At 33.0% G+C, this 25,528-nt stretch overlaps 2 protein-coding genes across 4 annotated transcripts in view; one reads left to right on the top strand and one right to left on the bottom strand.

Annotated features, from left to right (window-relative positions):
* LOC132712801 (uncharacterized) overlaps positions 1-25,528 on the top strand; it is a 45,309-nt gene that overhangs the window by 13,395 nt on the left and 6,386 nt on the right. Inside the window, exons 2-13 of one of the 3 annotated variants that reach the window (XR_009623354.1) lie at positions 15,958-16,036; positions 16,296-16,926; positions 18,141-18,404; positions 19,009-19,278; positions 19,510-20,063; positions 20,277-20,450; positions 21,125-21,229; positions 21,823-21,862; positions 22,656-22,721; positions 23,227-23,652; positions 23,915-24,508; positions 25,393-25,465. Coding sequence is in view for 2 of the 3 variants with exons in the window: in XM_060695236.1 (XP_060551219.1) it covers positions 16,004-16,036; positions 16,296-16,926; positions 18,141-18,404; positions 19,009-19,278; positions 19,510-20,063; positions 20,277-20,450; positions 21,125-21,229; positions 21,823-21,862; positions 22,656-22,721; positions 23,227-23,652; positions 23,915-24,032 (2,681 nt within the window). In the remaining variant the exon portion in view is untranslated. Of the gene's footprint in view, positions 1-15,957; positions 16,037-16,295; positions 16,927-17,487; positions 17,635-18,140; positions 18,405-19,008; positions 19,279-19,509; positions 20,064-20,276; positions 20,451-21,124; positions 21,230-21,822; positions 21,863-22,655; positions 22,722-23,226; positions 23,653-23,914; positions 24,509-25,392; positions 25,466-25,528 lie in introns of those variants that run through there. The other 2 variants (XM_060695236.1, XM_060695237.1) reach the window with 2 other exon arrangements.
* Positions 7,844-11,410, bottom strand: LOC132712799 (uncharacterized). Its single transcript, XM_060695235.1, has one exon. The coding sequence runs from the start codon at positions 11,408-11,410 to the stop codon at positions 7,844-7,846; it is 3,567 nt and encodes a 1,188-aa protein (XP_060551218.1).

Below are 25,528 nucleotides of genomic sequence, written 5' to 3'. Positions count from 1 at the left end.
TTTTATACATTACCATGCAATTTAACTATACAATTGTTGGAAGTCTAGTAAAGTATATTTGCATACTATTCCTAAAATTCAGTGTGATATTGTAATCTCGTTCCTGAAAAATTAAGTTGTCGACTACGGAATTCCATAAGAACTGATAAAAGAAGACAAGTCTATCATATTATCATATATATTACTTCATCTATTACAGTACTTTATATATTTTATCAAAATATATATTAAAACTCAACTTGTGGATTTTACTTGAAACATATTAAAATTTTATCAAAGCTCACCTTTTTCATGTCCCTGAAGCGTCATATGGTATTTCGTTTACCATCCGCCCAAGACTATTAAAGTTCACACTATAACTTTTCTTAGATTTCACTACATGTATTTTTATTTCTTTTCTAAGTGCGGCAGAAAATGATGATATCCGAAAACAAATTATTCTAAGAAATGAAATACTGAATGAGTTGCGCGCCCCATTATAAGGTATAGTTTATCACTTACAATCTTAATTGATATGTTTTTTTTATTTGACATTTAGGAACGACTTGTTTGCAAATTAATAACAATGTTTACATAAAAAAATCAGACATCCTAATGAACATTTTTACTTTGAGCATTAAATAAAAAAGGTGTTTGAAAATACGCTGAAAATCAAAGTGTATGGACCTAGATTTTTACCGGGGCCAGAAGTCTATGAACCTGGCTAATATAATGCCATGTTTGCCAACATATCTATAAGCTTGGCTATTTATCTTTTCAACATAACCTATTATAACTGTGTACTATTAATTTGTTAACGACTTTGTTGTTGTCTAGGCATAGTAATAAAAGTATGCAATGGAAATACGACTTTTAATAAAGTCATTTATTCATTTAGTAGAATCGAGAGTTAATTGTTAGGCAATCTAATTTGGAAACGAAATCTTTTTTCTTCAATATGCTCTTATACAAGATGTATTGAATATGTTAGATCACAATTATAAAACTAAAAATTACAATGTCTTACATTGAGTTCATGTCAATTCTTAGAGTAGTGTAGTATGTCTCTAAGGATGGATATGTGTGCATGAAAGGTCCCCTAATATTGTTTTGCAAAAAAAATGTGTGAGGAGTGTCTAAATTTATGGTCAAAAATAAAAAGGATTAAGCCAAAATAGCTTGCAGGATTTTCTGTCCCAAAAAATGCTTTTTAGTTATAGTACAAGTACACCAGGTTTAAATCGGCCTTCAGTTCTTGCAAAGGTTTGATATGTTATTGTTAGATAATTTGTTTCATATGATTGTCAAATAAAGATAATTAAGGTGCAACATGAAATTTGTCGACGAAAGAATACGTAAAAAAATAAGGAAACCCCTCAATACCAGTCTGCTCTCTTTATCTAAATAAGTAAATAGGACGTTTTATTCTAGATAATCGATTTTAGAAACGAACGTCACTGACGTGTTATAAGAATGTCTATGCACGCTGTTTGGAAGAATGTTTATGTACAGTGTTATGATGAACTTTTTCAAGATTGAATTACTGAAATACTTACTTTAAAACAGCACATAATTGTTATTTCCAAAAGAAATAAAAGTTGAAGACCGCTTTAAAGTGGAAATATGTGATACATTTTTAGAAATACAAGGTAACAAAAATGTTTACCTAGTAAAAATGAGGACCATGATGGCATAAATTGCTCACCAGAAACAACTTTGTTCAGTGTAAGAATATCATTTTTCAAATAAACTTGCCGAAAGGAAAGTCCAGCTCAGCTTCAACGTGCCCCTCTAGTTATATAGTTTCCCAACACTGTTTGTCTCTTCTAAGAACGCTATAGACAAAGCTTTGCTGGACATCCATCAAATAATTAAGTAGAAACTTTTTAAAGGTGTTTTAGTTGTAGCTCTCGAAGCCCCTGAACGGGACCAAAATAATTTTACAGATTTTTCTGTCAGTCCAAGCGGCCCCTACTAAAAATACCAATTAAAATTAATTAAAGCAAATTTGATAAAACCCTCTCAGAATGCTATAGTAATCCATTCTTCAATTAATTCAGTAGAAGATGTTGAAATTCAAGGTTTATTATAAAATGGACAAATCAAATTAATTTGAACGAATTACTGCCTAAGAATGCTAGATAAAAAGTATGGTGATCATCCATCAATTAAATTGGTAGAAGAGGGTGTTTAAGTTTTTTTCTATTTTTAGCTCTAGAGGCTTCTAAAGGGTGCTAAACAAATCAATTTTAACATTTTTGATAACAGCCTATCCAAGAGTTTTTATGCTACAGACAAAGTTTTGTAATCATCCATCTAAAAATTAATTCGAAAAAGTTCGGGGGAAATCGGAAAACGTTCGTTCGGTTTAAAAACAGGCATGACAATGGCATTGATTAAGTGGTCGTATAGAAATATTATAATCATAATATGATTTCAATCTACTCAGTTTTACATACTTGAACAATTTTGAGGTGATAAGAAAAATGTCTTTTGTTTAGCATACTTTTTATTGGGTCTTAGTAGTGGACCTTTAAGTTTTATTTTCAATTTTTAGCTCTAGCAACCGCTAAAAGGGGCCAATCAAATTAAAAGAGCAATAAGTAAATTCACTAATAGAAGACGTTTAAAATTTCTAGTGGCCCCCAAATAGGGCGAATCAAATCAGTATGAACAAACTAAGAATCAAAGAATGCTACAGACAGAGCCTGGTGATCATTCATCAATTGGTTCAGTAGGAAGAGATGTATGTTTTATGTTGTTGCTTTTTGTTCTGAACTTCATCAGCCCCTAAAAGGGGCCAATCAAATTAATATAAACAAAATTGATAAAAGACTACGAAATAATGTATACAGACAATGTCTGGTGATAATCCTTCAATTTGTACAAAAGAAAAAGATGTGTCAAGGTTTTTCTATGTCCACTAAAAGGGCAAATCAATTAATTTAGCAGAAGAAGATGTTTAAATGATTTTTTTTCCTTTTTAGCTCTAGGGGCCCTAGAAGTGGCAAATCAAATTTATTTGAACACATTTGATAACAATCTGTTTGGGAATGCTACAAACAAATGCTGGTGATCGTCCATCAATTAGTTCAGTAGAAAAAGCTGTTTATTACTTTAGCTTAAGCAGTCCCTTTAAGAGGCCATCAAATTAATATGACTTTGATAAAGACTTCCTGAAGAATGCTTTACACAAAGGTTGGTGATCATCACTCAATTAGTTCAATAGAAAAATATGTTTTAAGGTTTCTTTTTTAAGCTTTATTGTCCTCTAAAAGGGGCAAATCAAATTAGCATGAGAAAATTTGATACAAAAAACTACCTAAGAATAATGCAGACAAAGTTTGGTGATCATCCATCAATTAGTTATGTAGAAAAAGTTGTTTTAAGGGTCTTAACAGCCCTACACCCTTTTAAAGGGGCAAATCAAATTGATATGATCAAATTTGATTAAAGACTACCTAAGAATATTACAGACAAAGTTAAGTGATCATCCATCAATTTGTTCAGTAGAAGAAGACGATTATTGTTTCTTTTCCTTTCTTTTTTTAAGCTCTAGAGGCCCCTGAAGAGGACCAATCAAATCCCCCTTTGATACTTATAGTTCACCCTAAACCTTCGGATCGTATGACCTTAAAAGGTAAGGACTGAACAAAAACAAATTAAAAGCTTACATTACCTTTAGAAATGCGCTCCACTAATGAACATGAATGTCTAAGTTTGAATTTATTTACTTTGACAGTCATTGAGAAATTGATCTTAGCGAAGAAAAACTTTATATAGGTACTTTTGATAGAATTTTAGAATATAGTCTGATTTAATTGACCTGTCAATTTTGAATACATTATAGCACTCATTTAAATATTCGATTTCACTTCGGTTCTGTCCGTGTAGTTTACGAGAATTAATATTGAGTAAATAACTAAGGTTTTGAAAAGTCACACCAGCTTAATGCATATGCCTTGTCAAATCCGCGATAGCCGAGACGGTAGAGTGATTGTCAAATATATTAGGGGTCTGTAGTTCGTTCCCTACTTTTGCCATTGTTTTAAGGCCTACTCTTTGTCTTTATTTTTTCAGTATATTTTCATGGAAATGGCCGCGTGCTTCAAATAGTGCCTCCACATATATGAATCAACTAAGAAACAATTCTCGATTTGTAATGTGTATTACGCCATTGAAATGACATTTTCTAATTTTCATCCGAATTATTTATAAATATTAATTCTGAAAGCGTATTGATTAAAACGAGATTAAAAGATTAAAAATTAATTGCTGAACATATTAAATCAAAACGAACAACATAACAAGCAATTATAGTTTCGATAATGTTGAAAATAGTTTTAATAAGGAAAAAAAAGAAAAAAAGTTGGAGAATTATAGTTTCGATAATGTTGAAAATAGTTTTAATAAGGAAAAAAAAGAAAAAAAAGTTTCTCGGTCTCGATCTTGCAACACGTATGACACTTGGAAATCATTAACCCGAAGCTTACCATATTGAGCTTTACCGCTCTGTATAATTGCTTCATAGGCACAAATTATATTGAATCAAATCTCACTGCGTACATCTCACGGAAATTACCGAAAATCTTTCGAAGATTTATATAGTGTGTGCATTGACCGTGTAATTAGTATGGAATTGACAGGTTAATAAAACCAAACAATATCTGCCCTTTTGAAATGGCGATTGTTTATGACAATAAACATGCATACCAAGCTTGGATTGGATAGCTTTTTCAGTAACCGGGACAATAGAACTTTACAGAAGGGTTAGCCAACGCCGCTGACAAGAAGGTCTTGAAGACAGATTCACTTTCTTTTTTGAAAGGTTGAGCTGAAAATGGAAAACCTAAAGAACATGAGCCTGCAACAATCTAAATTTTGTCGAAATGGGCATTCTTAACGGATCCAGTATTTTTATTTGATTGAGTCTGTTCATAAGGTTTGCTTCTTGCTACTTTGTCTTCCATAATAAATTGTCGTAAGACACTACCATTTGCAATGGGTCTTCATTGTGCATGAACATTCAGAAAAACCCACATCAAAAATAAAAGAAAAATTAAAAATAAAAAACATTTGAATAGTGTACATTTTTGTTTTATTTACAAAGAAGTGAATACATTGTTCACAAACATGTTGTTAATTATTCTTCTAAAAGTGCACAAAGACAATCAGGTACAGCTTGTCTAAAGATTTAAAATGTTTTATCCCACCCACTTAGACATGTGTTATTCTTACAAATGACAAATTCAACAAAATGTTTTGTAGAATAAGTTGTTAGTCTACCATGTTTGTTTCCTGTTCATATCAAAAGAAACACGTGTATTTGTGTATGTAAAAAGAGAAAAAAAAGAAAGAAATAGAAATATACATATGAACATTTGTAACAAAATAAACACTTTTCAATGGCACAATTATTATGTTTTTTTTCTCATTTCTATAAGGTAAGTGATGGAAAGAAATTTTTTCAACAATAGCAAGAAACAAAGTTTACATGACAACTGCATCTGCAAATAGCATTTTTACACGTTTTCGTCAAAGTTTTCTGTTTTTGAATGCCACTTAGTATTTTAACATTAAAGAAAACATAAAAATACTGAAAAAAAACCAACAAATGTTGCAGTTTTAATCGCAAAAAAAAAATGAAAAAACGGTATTTTTTATGTTTTTATAAAAAAAATATCTTTAGAAGAAACATCCGTTTTTTAAATTTTCCGAATTAAAAAAGTAAAATCATAAATATTCTGGAAATCAGGCAATGGATATAATAAAATCCTGTATAATTATGTTAACATTGCAAATTTTGCTACACATCAGCTAATATTCAACAGCTAAAATTATATAAATACAAAAATAAGAAAACTTACCTACTTAGCTTGGTACAGAAGGAGTCATTGCTTTAGATAACGAGTCTTTGCGATTCAGCCTTGGGCCTGCTTTACGTTCCTCATTGCACTTTAAAACATTGTGACTAAATTTATTAGTACTAAGCCTGATTCATATGAATATCAAATACAAATCTTTATCCATTTAATTGTAAGAAATAACGTGTACTAAATGAAAATGACTTTGAACTTTTTTTCATTGAAATACATGCATTTATTGTACGGTTAAGGTCTTCTGACTTATGCAAAAATCTCTCAAGAATTTTTTTTAAAGATTCTTTACAAGAAACAAGTATTACATGGTACTTTGGTAGAACTTTAGATAAGGTAAAAAATAAGATTTTTCATTTCATTTAAACTATATATTTCCATGGAATGTATTCATTATAGTTTGTTGTTGGAGAAAATTATTGCGATAAGAGATCTTAATTGACTTTAATTTTACAGAGTCGTCTGACGATGAATTAACGTCAGTGTTTCTGAAGTTGTTATACATGCAGATATGACAGATTGCCATTATGTACACTTAGTATGACAAACTGTAAAATATTTGTGTAAACAGTCTTGATATCCAAGACGATGCATTGTTGAACTCGAGAAGTTACTTTTCATTTTTCTTTGTGAACATGCCTTTTTCTACCAGTCATATAGTAAATAAATGTGTTTCATGAATTTACAATAACTTCAAAATACATATCCATATTACCGGGCATTTATTGGTGATCCAGAATATTATTTTGTGCTCCCTTTGTGGGTGTATAATAACTAGGCAAAATGCGTTGTAGTTTCCAGGTTCGACCTTTACTGATCAACATTCATATTTAGTATAAACAACAATACAATGTTAAGTCGGAAGTGACGTTAACGTAAGCGCGGAACGTCACGTTATATAAGGCGCTATAAATGACGTTATCAATTCCCGACATACTCGGGGCGCGAAATGTTATTTAAAGTTTAGTAATAAATCCATTATTTGAACACTACAGTTGCTATAGTACCTCATATAAAGTATTATTAATTAAGAAACAGTCATAAATATATTGAATACAGTCTCTTATTCATGTATCACCTTTCCTTTGAAATTTTAGATTAATACAATTCGATGGGGTAAAGTTTTACAATTGCGCGATTTGTGAGTCCATTTTGAGTTCGAATTTTAGCACTTCGAATAAGTCCATCTTTTCCTGGCACGAGTTCTTCAACCACAGCAAGTTTCAATAATAAGCGGGGAACATCGTCGTGGACTAATACAACGTCTCCAACGGATATCGTCTGGTCATTTTTGCCAGTAGTCTGATGACGTTCTCGTAAAGCTGTCAGGTATTCGTGACGCCATCTATCCCGGAAGTGGTTAATTAACTTCGTTTGTATCGTAGCTTGTTTGATAACTGACGATCGGTCACTTGGCGTGGGGAATATACATGAAAGGACATCTTCATGAGGGAGTTTGGTTATTCGTCTGCCATAAAGTAAGTGTGATGGTGTAAGTACTTCCGGTTCATCTGAATTACCAGAACAAACATATGTCAACGGCCTATCGTTAATCATTGCCTCGATTTCTGTGATTACAGTCTGTAACGTTTCGTAGGTTACATAAGAACGTCCTAGCACTTTCTTTATTGTTGTTTTCGTCAGACCTATGAGACGTTCCCACATTCCACCAAACCAAGGGGCGCGTTTAGGTATCATCTTCCACTCAATTCCCCTGTTGTTGAGTTCTTCTCTAACTGTGAGTGAGTGAAACAAATCTCTTAGTTGTTATGAGGCTAATATGAAGGTGTTAGCGTTGTCTGACATCATGACGTAAGGGACAGATTTTCTGCTACAGAAACGTCGGAAAGCTTGTAGGAATGATTCTGTTGATAGGTTTGAAACAAGTTCTAGGTGAACTGCTCTCGTAGAAGCACATGTAAACAAGCATAAGTAAGCTTTTATGTCTCTTTTGTTACAATCCCGAACCAGTAATGCTGCAGAGAAGTCTACTCCTGTATAAGTAAAGGGTTTGACGTCAGAACTCTACACTTTGGTAATGGAGGTGGGTCAGGTGCTGAATAGGGTTTCCCAATAACCTTCACACAACATGTACATTTACGTAAAATGTTTTTAACAGTTTGACGAATCGAGGGAATCCAGTACTTCTGTCTTAAAAACGTAATAGTTGAACTAACGCCGGCATGCAATAATCTGGAATGTGCGTCGTTGACAAGTAACTTTGTAAAAGGATGCTTAGCTGGTAGTAGGTACGGGAATTTGGTCAGCTCGTCTAATGGAGCATTGTGGATACGACCACGACACTTTAATATGCCATTGTCTAAGAATAACTGAAGTTGTCTACATAATGGAAGTTTGTTTCTTTTTGATTTTGTATCTTCTATTTCTGCTTGATATTTGGACATCTGGCAACTCCGTGTGCACATCTCCTCAGCTCTGCGTAGTTCGTCTGTAGTTAACAAGTCTAATCTTCCAGTATGACTCCCGCCTCGACACTTGAATATAAAACGCAGGACATAAGCTGTAACCCTGAGCAGCTTTCTTAAGGAACTGAATCTTGACATGTCTATGAAACTGATATTGCTTAATGGTAAGATTGTATCTTTTGGCTTGGTTGCTGGGTCAATAAACGTTGTCATGGTAACGTAAATATCTTTTTCTTGCCAAACTGGCCAACTGTCAGGTGTGGTAAGCCATGTAGGTCCATGAAACCATAGATTACTGTTCTTGAAGTGAGTCACAGAGATACCCCTCGTAAGTAAATCGGCAGGGTTTTCTTTCGTCGGACAATAATTCAATTTCCGGTTTTCGGACAGCACGTGGATTTCAATCACTCTGTTCCTTACAAATTGCGGAAGGGTTTTAGGCGTCTGAAGCCAAGAAAGCACAATCTGGCTATCTGACCAAAGGTATATCTGTGTTATGCTGGTGTTTTGCTGCAGGTGTTTACTGAGTCGGGATCCAATTACTGCCGCCATTAGCTCTAACCTAGGTAATGTTAACTTCTTAAATGGAGCAACCCGAGTTTTAGCCATTACAAGAGTAGATTGGTTGTCTCTACAGATGTAAGCCGTAGCACCATACGATACCAAGCTAGCGTCGCAAAATATGTGAATGCACGTGTTTCTTGATGCGTTTAATGTATTATCGAAGTAGTATCTAGGAAACGTAGTTTTTGTCACGGAATTCAAATCTGTTATTAAACTATGCCATTTTTCTTGAATACTGTCAGGTAATGGCATATCCCATTCAAACTTCTGTTGCCATAACTCCTGTAGAAGTAATTTAGCTCTGATGGTAACTGGACTTAGTAAACCCAAGGGATCATAGATTCGGGATGTATGCTGCAATATTTCTCCCCTTGTTACAATCTGGGTATTTGGTATGTTTCTGACCGGATACAGTAAAACGTCACTATTTGTGTCCCATTTCATTCCAAGTATCTTAGGAGTTTGTGCATTATCTATTACTGAATCGTTGATTGCTTGTTTTTGAAGCATTTTACTATTTGAACTCCAGGACCTAAGGTTAAAACCTGCAGATGACATTAGCTCACGAGACTCGGTGTAGAAGTGAAGAAGTTGTTCTTCCTGTTGGAAACTTGATATCACGTTATCAACGTATAGATCTTGACGTAGGTATTTGCTAGCTTTCTTGTCGTTGTTAAGTTCAAGGTGCTTAAGTATAGTTGCGCAGAGAATAAAAGGGGACGACGTAGCCCCAAAAAGGACTGCTCGGAATCTATATGTTGTCAATTCGCTGTTGGGGTTACTAGAATCACTGAGCCATAGAAATCGCGTCACATCTCGGTCGTTCTCGTCAAGAGTGATGTTGAGGAAAGCTTTCTCAATATCGGTTGCTATGGCGTATTTATTCATTCGAAAACGAATAAGAATTCCAGTTAAATCATTCAGTTCAGGTGGTGTCGACATCAAGCAATCGTTCAAACTAGGCTGGTCACGTGACTTACAACTGCAGTCATACACGATGCGGATGGGTGTCGTGTTCGAGTCCTTCTTTACATAATGATGTGGTATATAATGTACAGGGTTTGATGTGGTAACATTTGCATCACATATTTCAATAAATCCGCGTTTTAACTGATCTTCTATGATTTGTCCATAGTTTATAAGTATATCCGGTTCTGTTGAAAGCCGTTTAATTGTGTTTTCTGTACGCTTTCTGCAAATTTCGTAATTTGTAGGAAGTACGGAATGATCTTCTTTCCAGGGCAGTTTTGCAACATAACGTCCATCTTTGTACGTGATACAGTTCTCTTTATACTCGTTAAGTATACCGGAAGTAGATTTCTCAGTATCATCTTCTAATATCCCCATAGATTCTAACTTCCAGAATCTCTCAAGATCTGTGGCATTAGGTGGCGCTGTTACAACATTAAACATATAGCTAACAGACGACGCATTTTTAACTTCCGGAAGAGGTCCTGACAGTAAATAACCGAGTTTTGATTTCACTGCCGTAGGTCCGTTGCCCCTAACAACCTTATTCTGCACGATTTGCCAAAAATAGTCTGCTCCAATCAAGAGTGATATATCGAAATCGTCGTCAGTGTCGGTAATAGGATGTGCAAGTTTAAGACCTTCGAGATATTTGAGACATTTCACATTTCTCTGCAAGTTAGGTAATGGTACAGCAATGGTTGGTACAATAAGTACGTCAAGTGGTATGATCTCTCTATGTTCGACGTGTAGAAACACTCTGCCTGTGGGTATATGACGACACTGTTCTGATTTGCCACCAAAAGATGCTAATGATATAGTGTCCGAACCGTTGGGCTTTAATTTCAGTTTCTCAGCAAGCTCTTCCGTAATAAATGACCTTTGAGCACCTTCGTCAAATAATATGTTTGTATAAGTTATGGTATGGTCTTGGGAGCTTACTTGAGCGATAGCAGTCTTGAGTAGAATGTTCGATCTTTGATGCGTAGTTGAATGAAGAATAGCAGTTCCTGTATTTCCTGTTTGACCGGAAGTAGAGCTTTTAAATGATGTTGCATGTGGGTTCAAATCGAAATTCGATGGTTGGTCACAAATACTAGAATGGTGCTTTCGCTGGCATTTCTTGCACCGAAACTTAGAACGACACTCTGAAACTTGGTATTTTCCCAGGCAATTATAACACATACGTTTAGCTTTAATGATAGTTAGTTTTTCTTCACGTGTTTTAACTTTTTCACAATCAAGCGACTTGTGGTCACCTTCACAGAACAAACATAATTTCTTACCCTTATCATTATCTCTTGTGTGCGAAAATTTCTTAGATGGGTATTTTTTCTTTCCGGTTCCGGTTAATAATGAAGCCGTTGGCAAATGTGATTCTCTTATTTCGTCAGTTATGCCCATTTCTAGAATGTTTAATTCTCTGGCGATAGAAGTTCTCAAATCTTGTATGTGCCATCGTACATTTCCGTGTTCTCGAGCTAAATTTCGTCGTACTTCGGAGGGAAGTTTTTTCATGATTATGGGTATCAATAAATCACCATAGGAACCCTGACTCTCACCTAAATATTCTAAACCCCGGATGTAGTTTTCCATTTTGTCGTGAAACCTGCGTAGACTCGTTACACTGTTGTCTGGTATCGGCAAATCTAAAAGCGACTGCATGTAACTATCTATAATTTTATGAGACTGTCCGAATCGTTCTTGTAACAAATCTATTGCATTCTGGTAATTTCCGTTAGTTAATGGAAAACCTGCTATGGCGGTATATGCAGTATCGTGTAGTAAGGGACGTAAATAATTGAACTTTTGGACATCAGATAGTGTTTGATTCAAATGTACAGCAGCCTCATACGAGTCTCCAGAATGACTGCCATTTTTCAACATCTCCATCAAACGTAGGTAAACTCAGTTTAGGTAGTCTGTGAAAAGATGAATAATCAGACGACACTCTGTGGCTATAATTAGAAAAGTTCTCACTTGATAAAGTTCTAGCACTACCGTTAATGTCCTGTGAATTACGGATCACGCTGCCGCTGCCAGTGTTATTAGATTTGGTAATATCGTCCTTCAGTTTTCGTAGTTTCAAACGTAGATCAATTGAATATTCGTCACTCTCTACCAATTCTGTTTCCAAATCGTCAATATCTGCATGATTAACAATCTTATCGTTGAGGTTCTTGATTATCTCGGCTTTTTCTTCAATGATTTCGAGCAGGGCTGACTTCTCCGAAAGTGACAACTCGTCGTTAAATTTCTCCAGTTGTCTAGAAATAAGACGTCGCTGGCCCTCTCTAGTAGAAAAAAGCTTCTGTAAATTCATTGTGATTGTAGAATTTCTCACGGCACCAACAATGTGGGGGTGTATAATAACTAGGCAAAATGCGTTGTAGTTTCCAGGTTCGACCTTTACTGATCAACATTCATATATAGTATAAACAACAATACAATGTTAAGTCGGAAGTGACGTTAACGTAAGCGCGGAACGTCACGTTATATAAGGCGCTATAAATGACGTTATCAATTCCCGACACCCTTGTTCACATTGTGCAGCTACGATATTCTACTTCTGAATGATCAATTACTTCAACTAACTATACCATGTGACCAGTTTTAAAAAAAACTTTTGCCTATGTCACAGTATAGGATTTTAGTCCCGGGTTTCACTTGAATTAAACAGAAGAACAAGACTAATCACTGAATTGATAAAGTTTGACCCCGGCAAACATCATTTATCTAAAAACTGAGCAGACGTAAAACCCAATAAAACGAACAAACATCATGTTAAAGCCAATGTTAAGTTAAGTTTGACCTACTAAAATGTACTTTATAAATGTTGTTATGCGCATAAATGTATACATTGATATAACAAACTTATTGCCATCTTTAAAATATACAATAATTTGACATTACTTGTCGAGATCATTTTAAGGTCGCGGCTAATCTGCGGTTGCTCAATATGACGGTCTTATACGGTCTCGTACTCAGGGTTTAATTCCATAAGTATGGCTTACTTTATAATAAAAATACAGATAATCTATGATCATCATTGAGAAAAGCATTTAATCGCAGAAATTTATTGAAATCCAAGACATTCGTTTTGAATATGTATAATTAAAAAAAGAATGAATAAACTACATGTATGTATTGGAAGATGTGTTCCCAATTACCCAATTACAGGCCATTTAAACTTTTTTTTTAAAAATCAACTGTCAGTTATTTAATGACACTAAGTGTAAACTGTGGTCTTTCAATCCAAACTGCGATATTCATTTTCATACCCCTCTTTGAAAAAACATCAGAGTATCTAAGGTCCACAATAGAAATAAGAGATTAAGTTCTCTTTCTTGTGTTATTATATGTATGATGTTTTTGATGTGATGTTATTTTTTTGTAAACATGTCATGTTTTTTTTTAAATTGTTTTAACATGTATTGGATATGATTAACTATGTTATTACATGATACTTAAATAATCATCTATTTGCAATGCAAAGAAATTATGTATATTGTAACATTTTCAAAGAAAGATAGTCGGAATAATTATGTTGAGCTTCATGGCATTGATCGTAGAATTACATTTTATGTCTTTATTAGGATAACAGTACTTTCCAGGACCGTCAGTGAGCAGGGTCAAGCAAACCGAAACCGAACCGAGCTCATATGACATAAAAATGTTCCTTATGTCATGCATATTTCATCTATTATTACACTCGACTGCCTAGTCTGTTAAACGAGAATAGTTTGAAGCGTTTTATATTATATGTAAATCTGAGTTTTCGAATAGTGTGTTGCGTCAGACAAAATGCGTCTGTGCTTTTTTCCAAGTTTTTCTTCATATAAGATGGTATAACGTTATGTTATTGGGCATCTATGCTGCTTGTCTAAGATGATTATTTTTAAAGAAAACACAGACCAGGTTTGATACACTGGCACATCTTCACCGTTTGTATTTAATATTCTTAAATAAAACAAAGTCCTTTTTGGGCCGTGGGCCGTATAGACTATATTTTCTATGTAAAGAGAAGAACTGGCCTTAGAAAGTTACTTTTTATAGTAGAAATACAGAAAACTATTTGGATTGAAAAGTATTCCATGTCAAACAGACACATTGAGGAAGAAACAATAATGGTATCGTTAAAAAGTCCAAGTACAAGATTTTTCTATTTTTGTATGACGATGTCTATTTTTATGTGTGAGGAAGCTATATTTTTGTATGACGATGTCTATATTTGACCCTGAATGAAATATAAGAACAAATACAAGTAAAATAGCTATTATTTATAAGGAACGAACGTTCCGGCGATTGCGGAAGTCCCTACTTATGTTCCTCTTCAACCACCGGGGTATTTAGAAGTTGTTTATACAAATGAATAATGTTTAATTAAAATTAATTGATATGTTAACAGCCCGCAGTTTTAGATACCATATATATATATAATGACGGAAAATTGGTATGTGAAGATAATGCGTAATCAGAAAAAAATGTGATGTAAGGTGGAGTCAAATTTAGTTCAAAGGCAAGTAAAACAGTTTTTACTTCTATAGCAAATCATAATGGATTGCGTAAATTTTAAATTCGATATTTTTTATTTTTTTAGGATAACTATATTGTTCATATTGTTATTATTCATATTGTGGCCACCGTTAATGTGTTGAAATTAAAATATATCATATTTATTTTGTGTGAAGTCAAAACATGTTTATTTTATATTTACATAGAGGCTGTGTAGCGATTATCAATATTTTTGAATATCAAATTTGAACATAATATATCATTAACAATTCGACCTTAAAGTTGGAGGTCATTAAAAGCTCAAGGTTAAACTTTTGTTGCACAATATGACTATTTTATGCATAGTGTTGATTTGTTTAAGGATGAATTAAATCAATCTAAGAAGAACTAACTTATGCCAAACATTTTGGCAAAATTGTATTACTTGATATTTAAGGTTAAGGTAAAGTTCAGCTTGACCTACTTAAAGGGATTGTTGAAAGGGTTGCTGTGTCTAGAATGAATATAATATCTACATTCATAACAAGCTTATAGTCAATTATAATGTTATTTATTAATGAAGATAATGTGTTAAGAAAGCCAGTTTGAATTAAAAGATTTATCAACATCCCCTGAATGGGTTTTGTTTAAAAGATGAATTTCACATTCCAATATAATAAAGTATTTTCTTAAACGATATGTACAACAATTGTTAGCTTTTATTAAGAATTTTAAAGTAATTGAATTGTCCTTCGGCTAGTAGTTCAAACCCACCTACATTTAAGAATAGTCACTACTTTGAGCCAGAATTGTAATTTAGAAGATATTTTATCGTATTTCCTTGTTATTTACGGTTCAAGTTGGCACCACTGTCTTCATACTGTAAAACCATGTTCATACATCTAGCATCTTTATTGTAGGGTACCTTCTTTGAAACTTCCAACATTGTTTATAAACATATTTTTTTATACTCTGTCAATCTGTTAACGCATACTTCAGATATTGAAAACACAAAAATGTCTAATAGTATAGATGTTTTATTTTTGTCGACATGCATTTTGATGAAATTCATTAAATAATAAATATGAGTGATACTTTTATCAAGCGGCACTCAAAGTTTTACATTAAATGACTCAGTTATCGCGTAGGACCAGGCAAATATATTAACTCTGAAATGTCGAATACAGCCATTTTGTGGTACTCAACACCTTCTTTGTGAAGGGTAAAAGTTGCGAGAAAGAGATCCCCCAAAAGCAATGTAAACAACAGCATTACTTAAAAGTTACAGACTCAGTATCAATAAGAATACATATAAGATAAAGTAAATGTGTGGAATCTATCGTTTCCATAATACTGGCTGAAGAGTCTAACTTTTTTCTCAAACCTCGACATGTGCTGAAATCAATTCCACTTTTATGATTAAGCTTGCAATTTTTTTCTACATATTCAATTATAAAGTACATGGTATAATACCAGGAACGTCATTTCGCAAAAAAAAGATCGGGTGTTATCAAGATTTGTTGGGCTGCATTGTTGCATGTGATTCATGAATTAAGTGTAGAAAAGTTTATACATGTACATGTATTTAAATGTTACTTAAGTTGCGGCTACTATTATCTTAAAATATTTATGATTGTTTCTATCTTCAGGGTGAAGCTCTATATTTGATAATCGCATATCATCCTGATCAGAAAAATGGAAATTAAAACAAATGAGATGAACCCAGCGGTAATATTTATCGAATTCATATAATTATCATATTTATCACATTACTTTCTAAATTACGCATTATATATTGTTGCAAAGATAAATGTTATTACCCACGTAATTTTACCTTATTGCTATGCTTGTTTTGCTTATTTAAAATTGTCTTGGAATTTTTATGTCATAAAGCGGACAAAGTAGCATCAACTGATATATCAAACAGAATTTTGAAATGTATTTATAAGAAAAGAAACCTTTAACATTATTCTAATTAATGTTACAGAAGAGCTGTGATGTGACAAGAGGGCATGAACACTACATCAGTCATATATTGTTATTGGAACAAGCTTCGCCCATCGCATTGAAGGCCATTATAAAAAGAGAAGAAAAAAAATGTGGAAAAGATATTGGTATTTTGCTAAATGAGAAAAGAGATATGTTTAAAACCCAGTACGAAACAGAGTTTCTTCAATTATTTCAAGGAGATGATGTCAATGACGACATTGATACGTGGGACACTCTTCAATTATGTCCTGTGACATTATTTTTTTTTAAATCTGATCTAACTGATGCAGAAGTTAAAGCCATTCAATGTATATATAATCAGAGGAAAGATATTGAACAATACACCGAATGTGCCTCCCTAGCATTCAATACCTACAACGAGAAACAACATTTATTGCACGATCAATTACTCGAGTTGATAACGCTCATAGACGACCAAGCTAATCTTGATTGTAAACGTATGATGTTTTCATTTGAATCAAAATCAATGAAATTAAGCGGAAAAAAGATAGACAAACTAGCACAGACAAATGACATCAAAACTCATCTTAAAATTGCAATTGATGTAGATGTCGTAACGGAGAATGATATCATTGGCGGAAAGAACCACCAAAAGCTCCAGTTAAATGGTCAGTACATGTTTTTGTGTTACAGTATGAATTTAATTTTATTCTTATGGTTATCTTGAACATGTCTGTATGCAAGTTTCAAATAGTGTTAATGTTTGGCTATAACGATATAATTGATTAAGATAGCCAGGATCGACCATAAAACTAATTGAACATTCATGTATGTATATTCTAAATTTGTATTCAGCATGAGTCAAACTGATACAATATATGGTCAATCAAATGATATATAATACAATTAGATGCTATATGCAAAGTATATTATAAAAAATGAGATCGTATTCAATTTGATAATGACACGAGCAGTATAACGCATCGGGTTACAGTATTTTTACGAGTGATGATATTTTTACTGTTTCTCACAAAGCTATGTGTTATTTATTCTATTACGGTAACCTCGAACGAATACTGCAATGATCTGAAAACTTCAATTTAAACCAACTGTAACAAAATTGAACCAAGGGTAACAATTACGCAACTGTCTTTGTCTTACAAGTTGTAAGTGAACTTGAAAAGTATTTTTTTTTCTTTTATTCTTTAAGGGAAGGATGATATGAAACAGTCATAAACATACAATAAGCTGTGTTTCATTTGTAAACAAAATCAAACACAAACATTTATCCGTTATGATCTGTGAAATCGGATCCTATGCCAACCAGAAAATTCTTCCCATGGATTTTGACAATGTGCATATGCGAAATTACGATGGTATCTTACATCTTCATGTTTCACTTATTAAATTCGTTAAATAATACTTTTTAGCATGCTCTAATCGCCTGTTCCATTCCGACACATAGTTAATCACAACTTCCGAAGAAAACGAATTTGTATTAATTTTCTTACTATTCAATGATTCAACCAAATGACAATTAAGACGCGAAATACTTTCTAGGTGCAAACACTTTAAATTTCTGTCTTGCAATAGTCTATTTGGTAATGGCCCTTCGTGGTGAACATCGAAAAATAAGGGAACAAATGCCGGCCATTTTTTGTTTTAGAAAATAAAGCACGTGACAAAATTTTATACTGTTTAAAGTACTTTTACTTATGTAACAGTACAAGTTTCTAAACTTTGTGCTACACTTGAATTAACATTATGAATTATTCCTATTGGCCTATGGTAAATTAACATTACCAAAAAATGAGGGTTAAAATATACAAAAACTTGATATAGCTGAAATATAATCTTTTAAACAAAATACAATATACTTCAGGCCAAATGTTCACTGAAGAACTTCAGAACAAAAATGTCTACATCAATGATTCAGCTATTTTGACATGTAAACTCAACCTTCCAACAGATGAAAATGTTGAGTGGAGGAAAGATTACAAGCCGGTTGAAATTTCAAACAATTTAATGGTCATGAGCAAGAATGGCAATCATTGGTTAGCGATTTCCCGTGCATCATTAGAAGATACGGGTCAATATACGTGTGTATATGGCCATATTTCAACATCAGCTGATCTTACTGTTATAGGTATGCTTTCATCGAATAATAGCATTAAAGACTTGTATTCTTGTTTAATGCTTAGAAGCAGATAACGAGGTAGTCATACCTTACCATGGCATTTACTATTTATAACTTTCAAAGCTGTCTATCTAGTAAGTTAAACTAGTATATGGAAATTATAATTTTAGATAAGGCTTTAACTTAAGTTTGATTGACAACTAACGACATTATAATTTGCTACTAAAAAGTAATTAATCTGAACAGCAATAAATTAAATGACAAATGACTGAGTGGAATGTAAATATATAATAGCATACATAGGCGCTTATTAAGAACAGTCTATTCAATTACCAATAATAATTGTTACTTTGGTTACAAGGATTAGGAAGCTTCAATATTTGTACATTCACGAAATAGATCCTGCTAGGAAAACTTTGTTATGGCAACATCATTGCGAACAAAAAACTTTTGCTTCATGAATTAATCATTTTAATGTATGATTTATTTTCAATACAAATATATGTGTATTTTTTTCTTATATTGCAATATTAGAATTAATATCGAATGATCAAATGAATTACAAATTAATTATGCTTCGTTCAATTATCTTGATCCCATCATATTGTTTCAGATGAGGCATTACGTGTGGTCGTTGATTTGCCTGTCAAGATTGAGGTTATTGAGAATGGAAACATTGATATAGAATGTAAGGTGAACCTGCTAACGAGTAAACCTGTTTGGCGACATAAAGATAAACTTCTACAATCATCTGCTAGAAATGTTATACTAACCAAGGGTAATACACACAAATTGATCATCACGAATGTAAAATTACACGACGAGGGTGAATATATAGTTGAGTTTGGTAATGTCTCATCTAAAACAACAGTTCAAATACAAGGTAAAATCAACACATTTGGAAGTAATCTTAGTTTGGGTAATATTGCTACTAATTGTTAGTTGGTTAAAATTATTTCGATCAGGTCCTTTTTGTAAATCTTTTATCACAACATGATTTTATTCATAAGGTTTTAGACAAGACTAGTAAATTTAAAAAGCAAATAATGCTATTATTTTCATACCAAATTTCCAGATGCCCGATCATTTGTTTTTTGTCTTAAATTTATTGTAGGCGAAACAGACCTTATTCATAGAAAACAGATAACACACGAATTGTACAGAAATTGGATGAGAGGAGCTTTAGCGTTAAAATATTTGAAAATAGGTTTAGAGGGTTTTTCCGACAAGGCTGTTACCAAACAACATGATGATCTAATGAAAAGACTTGGAAACACATGCAACACTTGTACAGAGGAAAGTCTTCTCCCACATAAAAAAGATCAATGCCCACGGCAAGGAAAACATCAGTGTTTATGTACAAACAGTAAGAAAAGAAAGTCAAGACAAATGTGTCCAAATGGAGGATTTTGTGGCAACGTTTATAGTAAAATAGTTTGTAAACATCGCTTTCAAAATCCATCATTCACGAACACGGATGTCCAGAAATGGAGCAGTGATCCATGGAGTGTTGCTACATGCTTTATAAATACTACTGGCTACAAAGGCAAACAATCAGCTAAAGATGTCGACTGCTCTGGTTTACTTAGTATGTGTATAAACAACATTGATATAGAAATGATGCTTGGAGAAGTTATCATCGATGGGAAAATAGATGCCTTTGCTCAGGTAAAAATTTTCACCACAGCAATCACCTATTTATGTATGTTTCTCAATTGAACATTGCATATACATGATATTTCGCCTATTTTGTGCAAGTCTATTTTAAAGTCTATTTTGAACATCCACTGTCAAATTGGCATTAAAATTGATTAAGTCAACAGTTTTAGCGACAAATCTGAATGAGACTTTAAATTAAATACTGAAGTGTTACTTTATTAGGCAAGGGCAGCGCGGAATGATATTCTACACAGTCCAAACTATGAACTATCTGAAAATCAACTAAACAAGTTTATCAAGATGTTCAAAGAAGTACTAAATATCAAGGACAAACATGGCAATACACCTCTGAAAGGGGAGCCAGGCGTGACAAACGCCTTACATTTACTAAATATGGTAACTATCCCATAAGAGTACTTATAAAGACATAATTAGCCGAATTGAGATACATTGTATTGGTTCTTTATGTAATAAATCGTATTTCTTTCTAAATGTATCAATTAAGAATAAATTGATCCATTTTGAAATATTTCTTGCAAAATATACTTAAGCAATTTCTAAATTCTAAACTACTTATTTTGCAATACAATATAACATATAATTTGTAATAATACGTCAGGTCCTTTTGCATTATTGTGAAACACGTTTATTGACTATAATAGTTAGTGCATTATTGACTATAATAGTAAGTACAATTACTTTATCTGTTGTGAGATTGTAATGGATCAATCTGTATCATCTTGCAAACGTGAGTTCAATAATTCTAGGCTTTTCACACATATACACAGTCAATTGTTTGAGTATTAACAAGATTGCAACAATACAGAGTGTAAACAAAATGATCAACAAAGCTTTTTACATGTAAATAATTCGGTAGTTTGTTTTAAAAAAATAACCTTGAAAAACTTAAGTTCATTTTGACCGTCCTTTGTAGTACTTTCTTTGATTTCAAGTGATACTAAAGGTCTTTCCATTCTTATAAAAAATGGGCATAATATGGATTCTGACATTTTTGTATTGCATGAAAAAGACGAATTCTTCACCGGAGTCCTATGATAAATTTCTTACAGGTGCAACAAAATCAGATTGAGATTAACCTTGAACATGAGGTGAGACAGCTGAGAGAGCATGGGATGTCTAGATTAGAAGAGAAATACGAAACAGCACAAAAACAGGCAAGTTTTTACAGCTAATGCATTAGTATTGTTATAACATGTTTTCAGACCGAGTAGGGCAATAATTAAGTAAAGCAATATTAATTTTCAAGTCTAATACAATGGATAATAAGTTCAAAAGGTCTTTTAAAAATACTGCGATTCTAAAGTCGCTAGTCTGTTTATTGTATACGAATCATTACTGAGAAAGATGTAAAACAGATGCCTGTCATTGTTACATGGCTCTCTGTTAACCATCATGCACGCTTGAATATATAGCCTCGTTTAGATTTTTTGAACATTACATTCGTTGGTAATGGAAAAGAGTACAATTTTGAATGACATAAAAGTGTTATTACGTCAATATACTTTGTGGTCAGGTCTAAACTACTGTCTTCTATCCTAGGTAATCAAATATAGTATTTAGACGGTGGTATCCGAACTATTCCAGTGTTCTGTTAGTTTTATCTTTGGTTTTAGAAAATAAGGAATTAAATGAATATTACCAAAATAGATATAATTAAAACTTAGTACATTCTTCGTAATGATTATGCACGATAAGCGAATGGTTCGAATGATTTATATGATGCCACACTTTAAATTTTTTTCTTCAGCATGAATTGAAACTTCAACTGATAGAGCAACAGATAAAAGGTTTGTCCTTGAATTTTGATTTGAACAAATAAGAGCTTGTTCTTATACGAAACTTCTACTAGGTTATTAGACTATGATTTAAAATCAAACATAAGTATTATCGAGATACACGTAACCGTGAATTTCAAAAGTCCTGTATCCGTTTGAAAAGAATTACATTTATTCCCTTAAATTGCACAAATTCATAAATTGTTTCCTTTTAATGATAGAACTGTTAGATTTATAACACAGTAACATTATCCATAATTGATATAAGGTTTTAAACATATGTTATACTGATATACTCGTACACAATATATAAATAGCTTCAGAGAGAAAGAAGAATTTAAAACAAATGAAGCTTCAAATAGAACCACACTTTGAAATGAAAATGATGTTTGAATAGACATATATCAGGAAAGAGGGGTTTGAGAATTTGACACTATAAAAAGTTTATGCAAGAAACATTTTCTTATAAAACGTCTTTATTTCTATAAAAAAAAAAATAAACAATCAAAAGAAAAAAGAATAATCCATAAATAGAAAACATTCCAGAGTTTGCAGACTTTTTCTTTTAAAAGCCTTGTAACTTTGAACAGAAACAGTATTGTTTTTGTTTAAAAAGTTAAAAAACACGAAAGTATGGGTGTGTCGAAATTATCTTGAAAAACGTTTTGTCTAAAATTGTATTCTTCCCATTTTATATACATGCGGAATATCTTAAAAATAGGATACGCATATACTCTTGTTTAGCATTATTGAATATCATTTTCATAAGTTTCCGTTATTGCCCAAGTTGTGTTTATATTTACAGATAAAGAAAATGAGCTTGGGCTTATGCTTAATCTTAGATCTGCAGGAAAACAAAAAAATCTTAAAGGTACTAAATGAAAAAAAAGAAAATTAAAAACTCTTATCAATACAGACTTGTTAAAAATGAACAGAAGACAAAAGGAAAACAGATAAAGAACATTATTATTTTTTCATACATATACTTATTTGAAAACTAAAATGAGAATATAAGTTGAACTAGCTATATGTGAAATACATCAATAATTCATAGTCAAAATGCCAGTTTTCTATCTTTTCCTTGTTGTTCTTGCATGAAAACTGCGCACGTAAGATGTATTGTAATGAAGACGGAAACATGATTTTACAGATATAAGCATGCTTTGTTTTTTAATATGCATGATTAATGGCACCATGTATAATATAAACGGGAAATGAAGAAATCTGTGTTACATTTATGTGGAAAAAAATAACGAATGGCAAATGTAACTTATTTGAGAATAGCGCTAATACACTATTTGTGCGTGCATTAACATCTGCATATTTTGATGCACGTTAAACCGTACATTAATTCTCTATTATGTTTTTTTTTTCAGAGCACTTCTTGCTTGATCTACAGATAAAAGTTATTGCTAAAAATGGTGAAAGAAATGCTGAAGGGAATCAACGAGTTTATGATAAAATGAGAGACTATATTAAAGATAACGATAGTATGACTTGTTCGCCTTTTGATGAAAGATCAACTGATACACCAGTCTGTCACCTCGTAGATTTCATCAAGGCCATGAAGAAATGCCGTAACGTTGATATTTCTCCCACTGACCAATCGTCAACAGACATACAAATCAACTGTCCCAGTTCGAATGCCATGAAAGATTTTCTCAAGTCTATCATCGGTAACGAATTTCAACAAAAACTGTTTGACCTTAGACGATGGCTACAAGTGCAATATGACATTGAATCGTATGACATAATGGCTAATTGCTCATCAAATGGCATAGAGAAAGCAAAACAACGTCTGCGTAAGTTAAATATGAATAATAATGATATCTGATACCTTTTATAATTGACAGTGTTTTCTGCTCCTGTCGGTGCAAGTATTAATGTAATTAGAGCATACCAATAGTATTAAATGATTGATTAATCATAATTAATTAAAATATTGTTTGCTATATATCGTTAAGATATCTAAGGATTATTGAAAAACTTAATACGTTGATATTTTTAGTCTGTAAACACAAAAACATGTACAGATATTTGAAAACGTAAAACTACTGTCTTCAGACTTTACTGACGTAACCAGAACTTTGACTTGTGCCGAGCATCAAAATACACAATGTACTCTCTATTGTCCTGACCATGACACGTTTTTATGTACAGCATGCAGGGAATCAAGACATGGGTAATTATACATTTCTTACAATCAGTTATTTATAGTGGTTAATACGGTACAAAAGGTATCAAATTAAACAAACGAATTTTAAAATCGTGCAACAATGACTGACAACTTACCTGTCAGAAACATTTAAGTTTGATTTCACTTAAAAAAAATTGTAAACAAATTAGAACAATTTATAGTTTGACAAAAATAATCATTTGATACTTTTATTGTCCCGACACTTTAATTTTATTCCTCATTTTAGCATATCAATTGAAATAATTTTAATTTATTTGGTTAGTAACACGAATAAAATATATTATAGTCATCACCTTTGATACATATTCGAGTGTTGGCAGAATAATTAGTCTTTTCTTTATAGCGATTGGCCGATGTAACATTGGTCTACACTCAGATACAGTGAGCGACTAAATAGTTTCTTTTGATCCATTGATGTGGTTTTGACCTACGCTGTTGCTTTGACGTTTGTAACATCCGAGGTTTACGGAATGCCGTTAGGGCCATTGCCTATGAATGTGTTGATCTGAAACGCGATAGTCGATAGTACGATGGTGAAAACGCGAAAACACGAAACTACGATGGTGAAAATGCGAAAGCACGATGATGAAAACGCGAAAGTACGATGATGAAAACGCGACAGTACGATACTACGATGATGAAAGCGCGATAAACTATCGTGTTTTCACCATCGTACTGTCGCGTTTTCACCATCGTAATTTCGTGATTTCGCGTTTTCATCATCGTACTGTCGTGTTTTCATCATCGTACTATCGAGTTTTCACCATCGTACTATCGCGTTTTCACCATCGTACTATCGCGTTTTCATCATCGTACTGTCGTGTTTTCATCATCGTACTATCGCGTTTTCACCATCGTACTGTCGTGATTTCATCATCGTACTATCGCGTTTTTCATCATCGTACTATCGCGTTTTCACCATCGTAGTTTCGGGATTATCGTGTTTTCACCATCGTACTATCGACTATCGCGTTTCAGATTAACACATTCATAGGCGATGGCCCTAACGGCATTCCGGAATGCCGTTAGGGCCATCGCCTATGAATGGTTTTGATCTGAAACGCGATACTCGACAGTACGATGATGAAAACGCGGAAATCACGAAACTACGATGGTGAAAACGCGACAGTACGATGGTGAAAACACGATAGTTTATCGCGCTTTCATCATCGTAGTATTCGTACTTGTCGCGATTTCATCATCGTACTATCGCGTTTTCATCATCGTGCTTTCGCGTTTTCACCATCGTAGTTTCGTGATTTCGCGTTTTCACCATCGTACTATCGACTATCGCGTTTTAGATCAACACATTCATAGGCGATGGCCCTAACGGCATTCCGTAGAGGTTAGCCAAAAGTATTCGTTTCTGTTTCTGCAGCAATATGACCTTAACTGTGTTGACCTGTACGCCGTAAAACTTAAACAAACAAACAAAACTAACAAAATATTTTTATATCGGCAAATTCCAGCATTTCTGATAG

Source organism: Ruditapes philippinarum, unplaced genomic scaffold, assembly GCF_026571515.1.
Source record: "Ruditapes philippinarum isolate M1 unplaced genomic scaffold, ASM2657151v2 ctg5497_1_1_1_1, whole genome shotgun sequence".
Lineage (NCBI taxonomy): Eukaryota > Metazoa > Mollusca > Bivalvia > Venerida > Veneridae > Ruditapes > Ruditapes philippinarum.
Note: the sequence above shows the minus strand (reverse complement) of the source record. Positions and strands in the feature narration are given on the sequence as shown.

Bases quoted from the DNA above. Each gene is read 5' to 3' on its own strand.
- LOC132712799 (XM_060695235.1), bottom strand. From the start codon at position 11,410: ATGGAAAACTACATCCGGGGTTTAGAATATTTAGGTGAGAGTCAGGGT.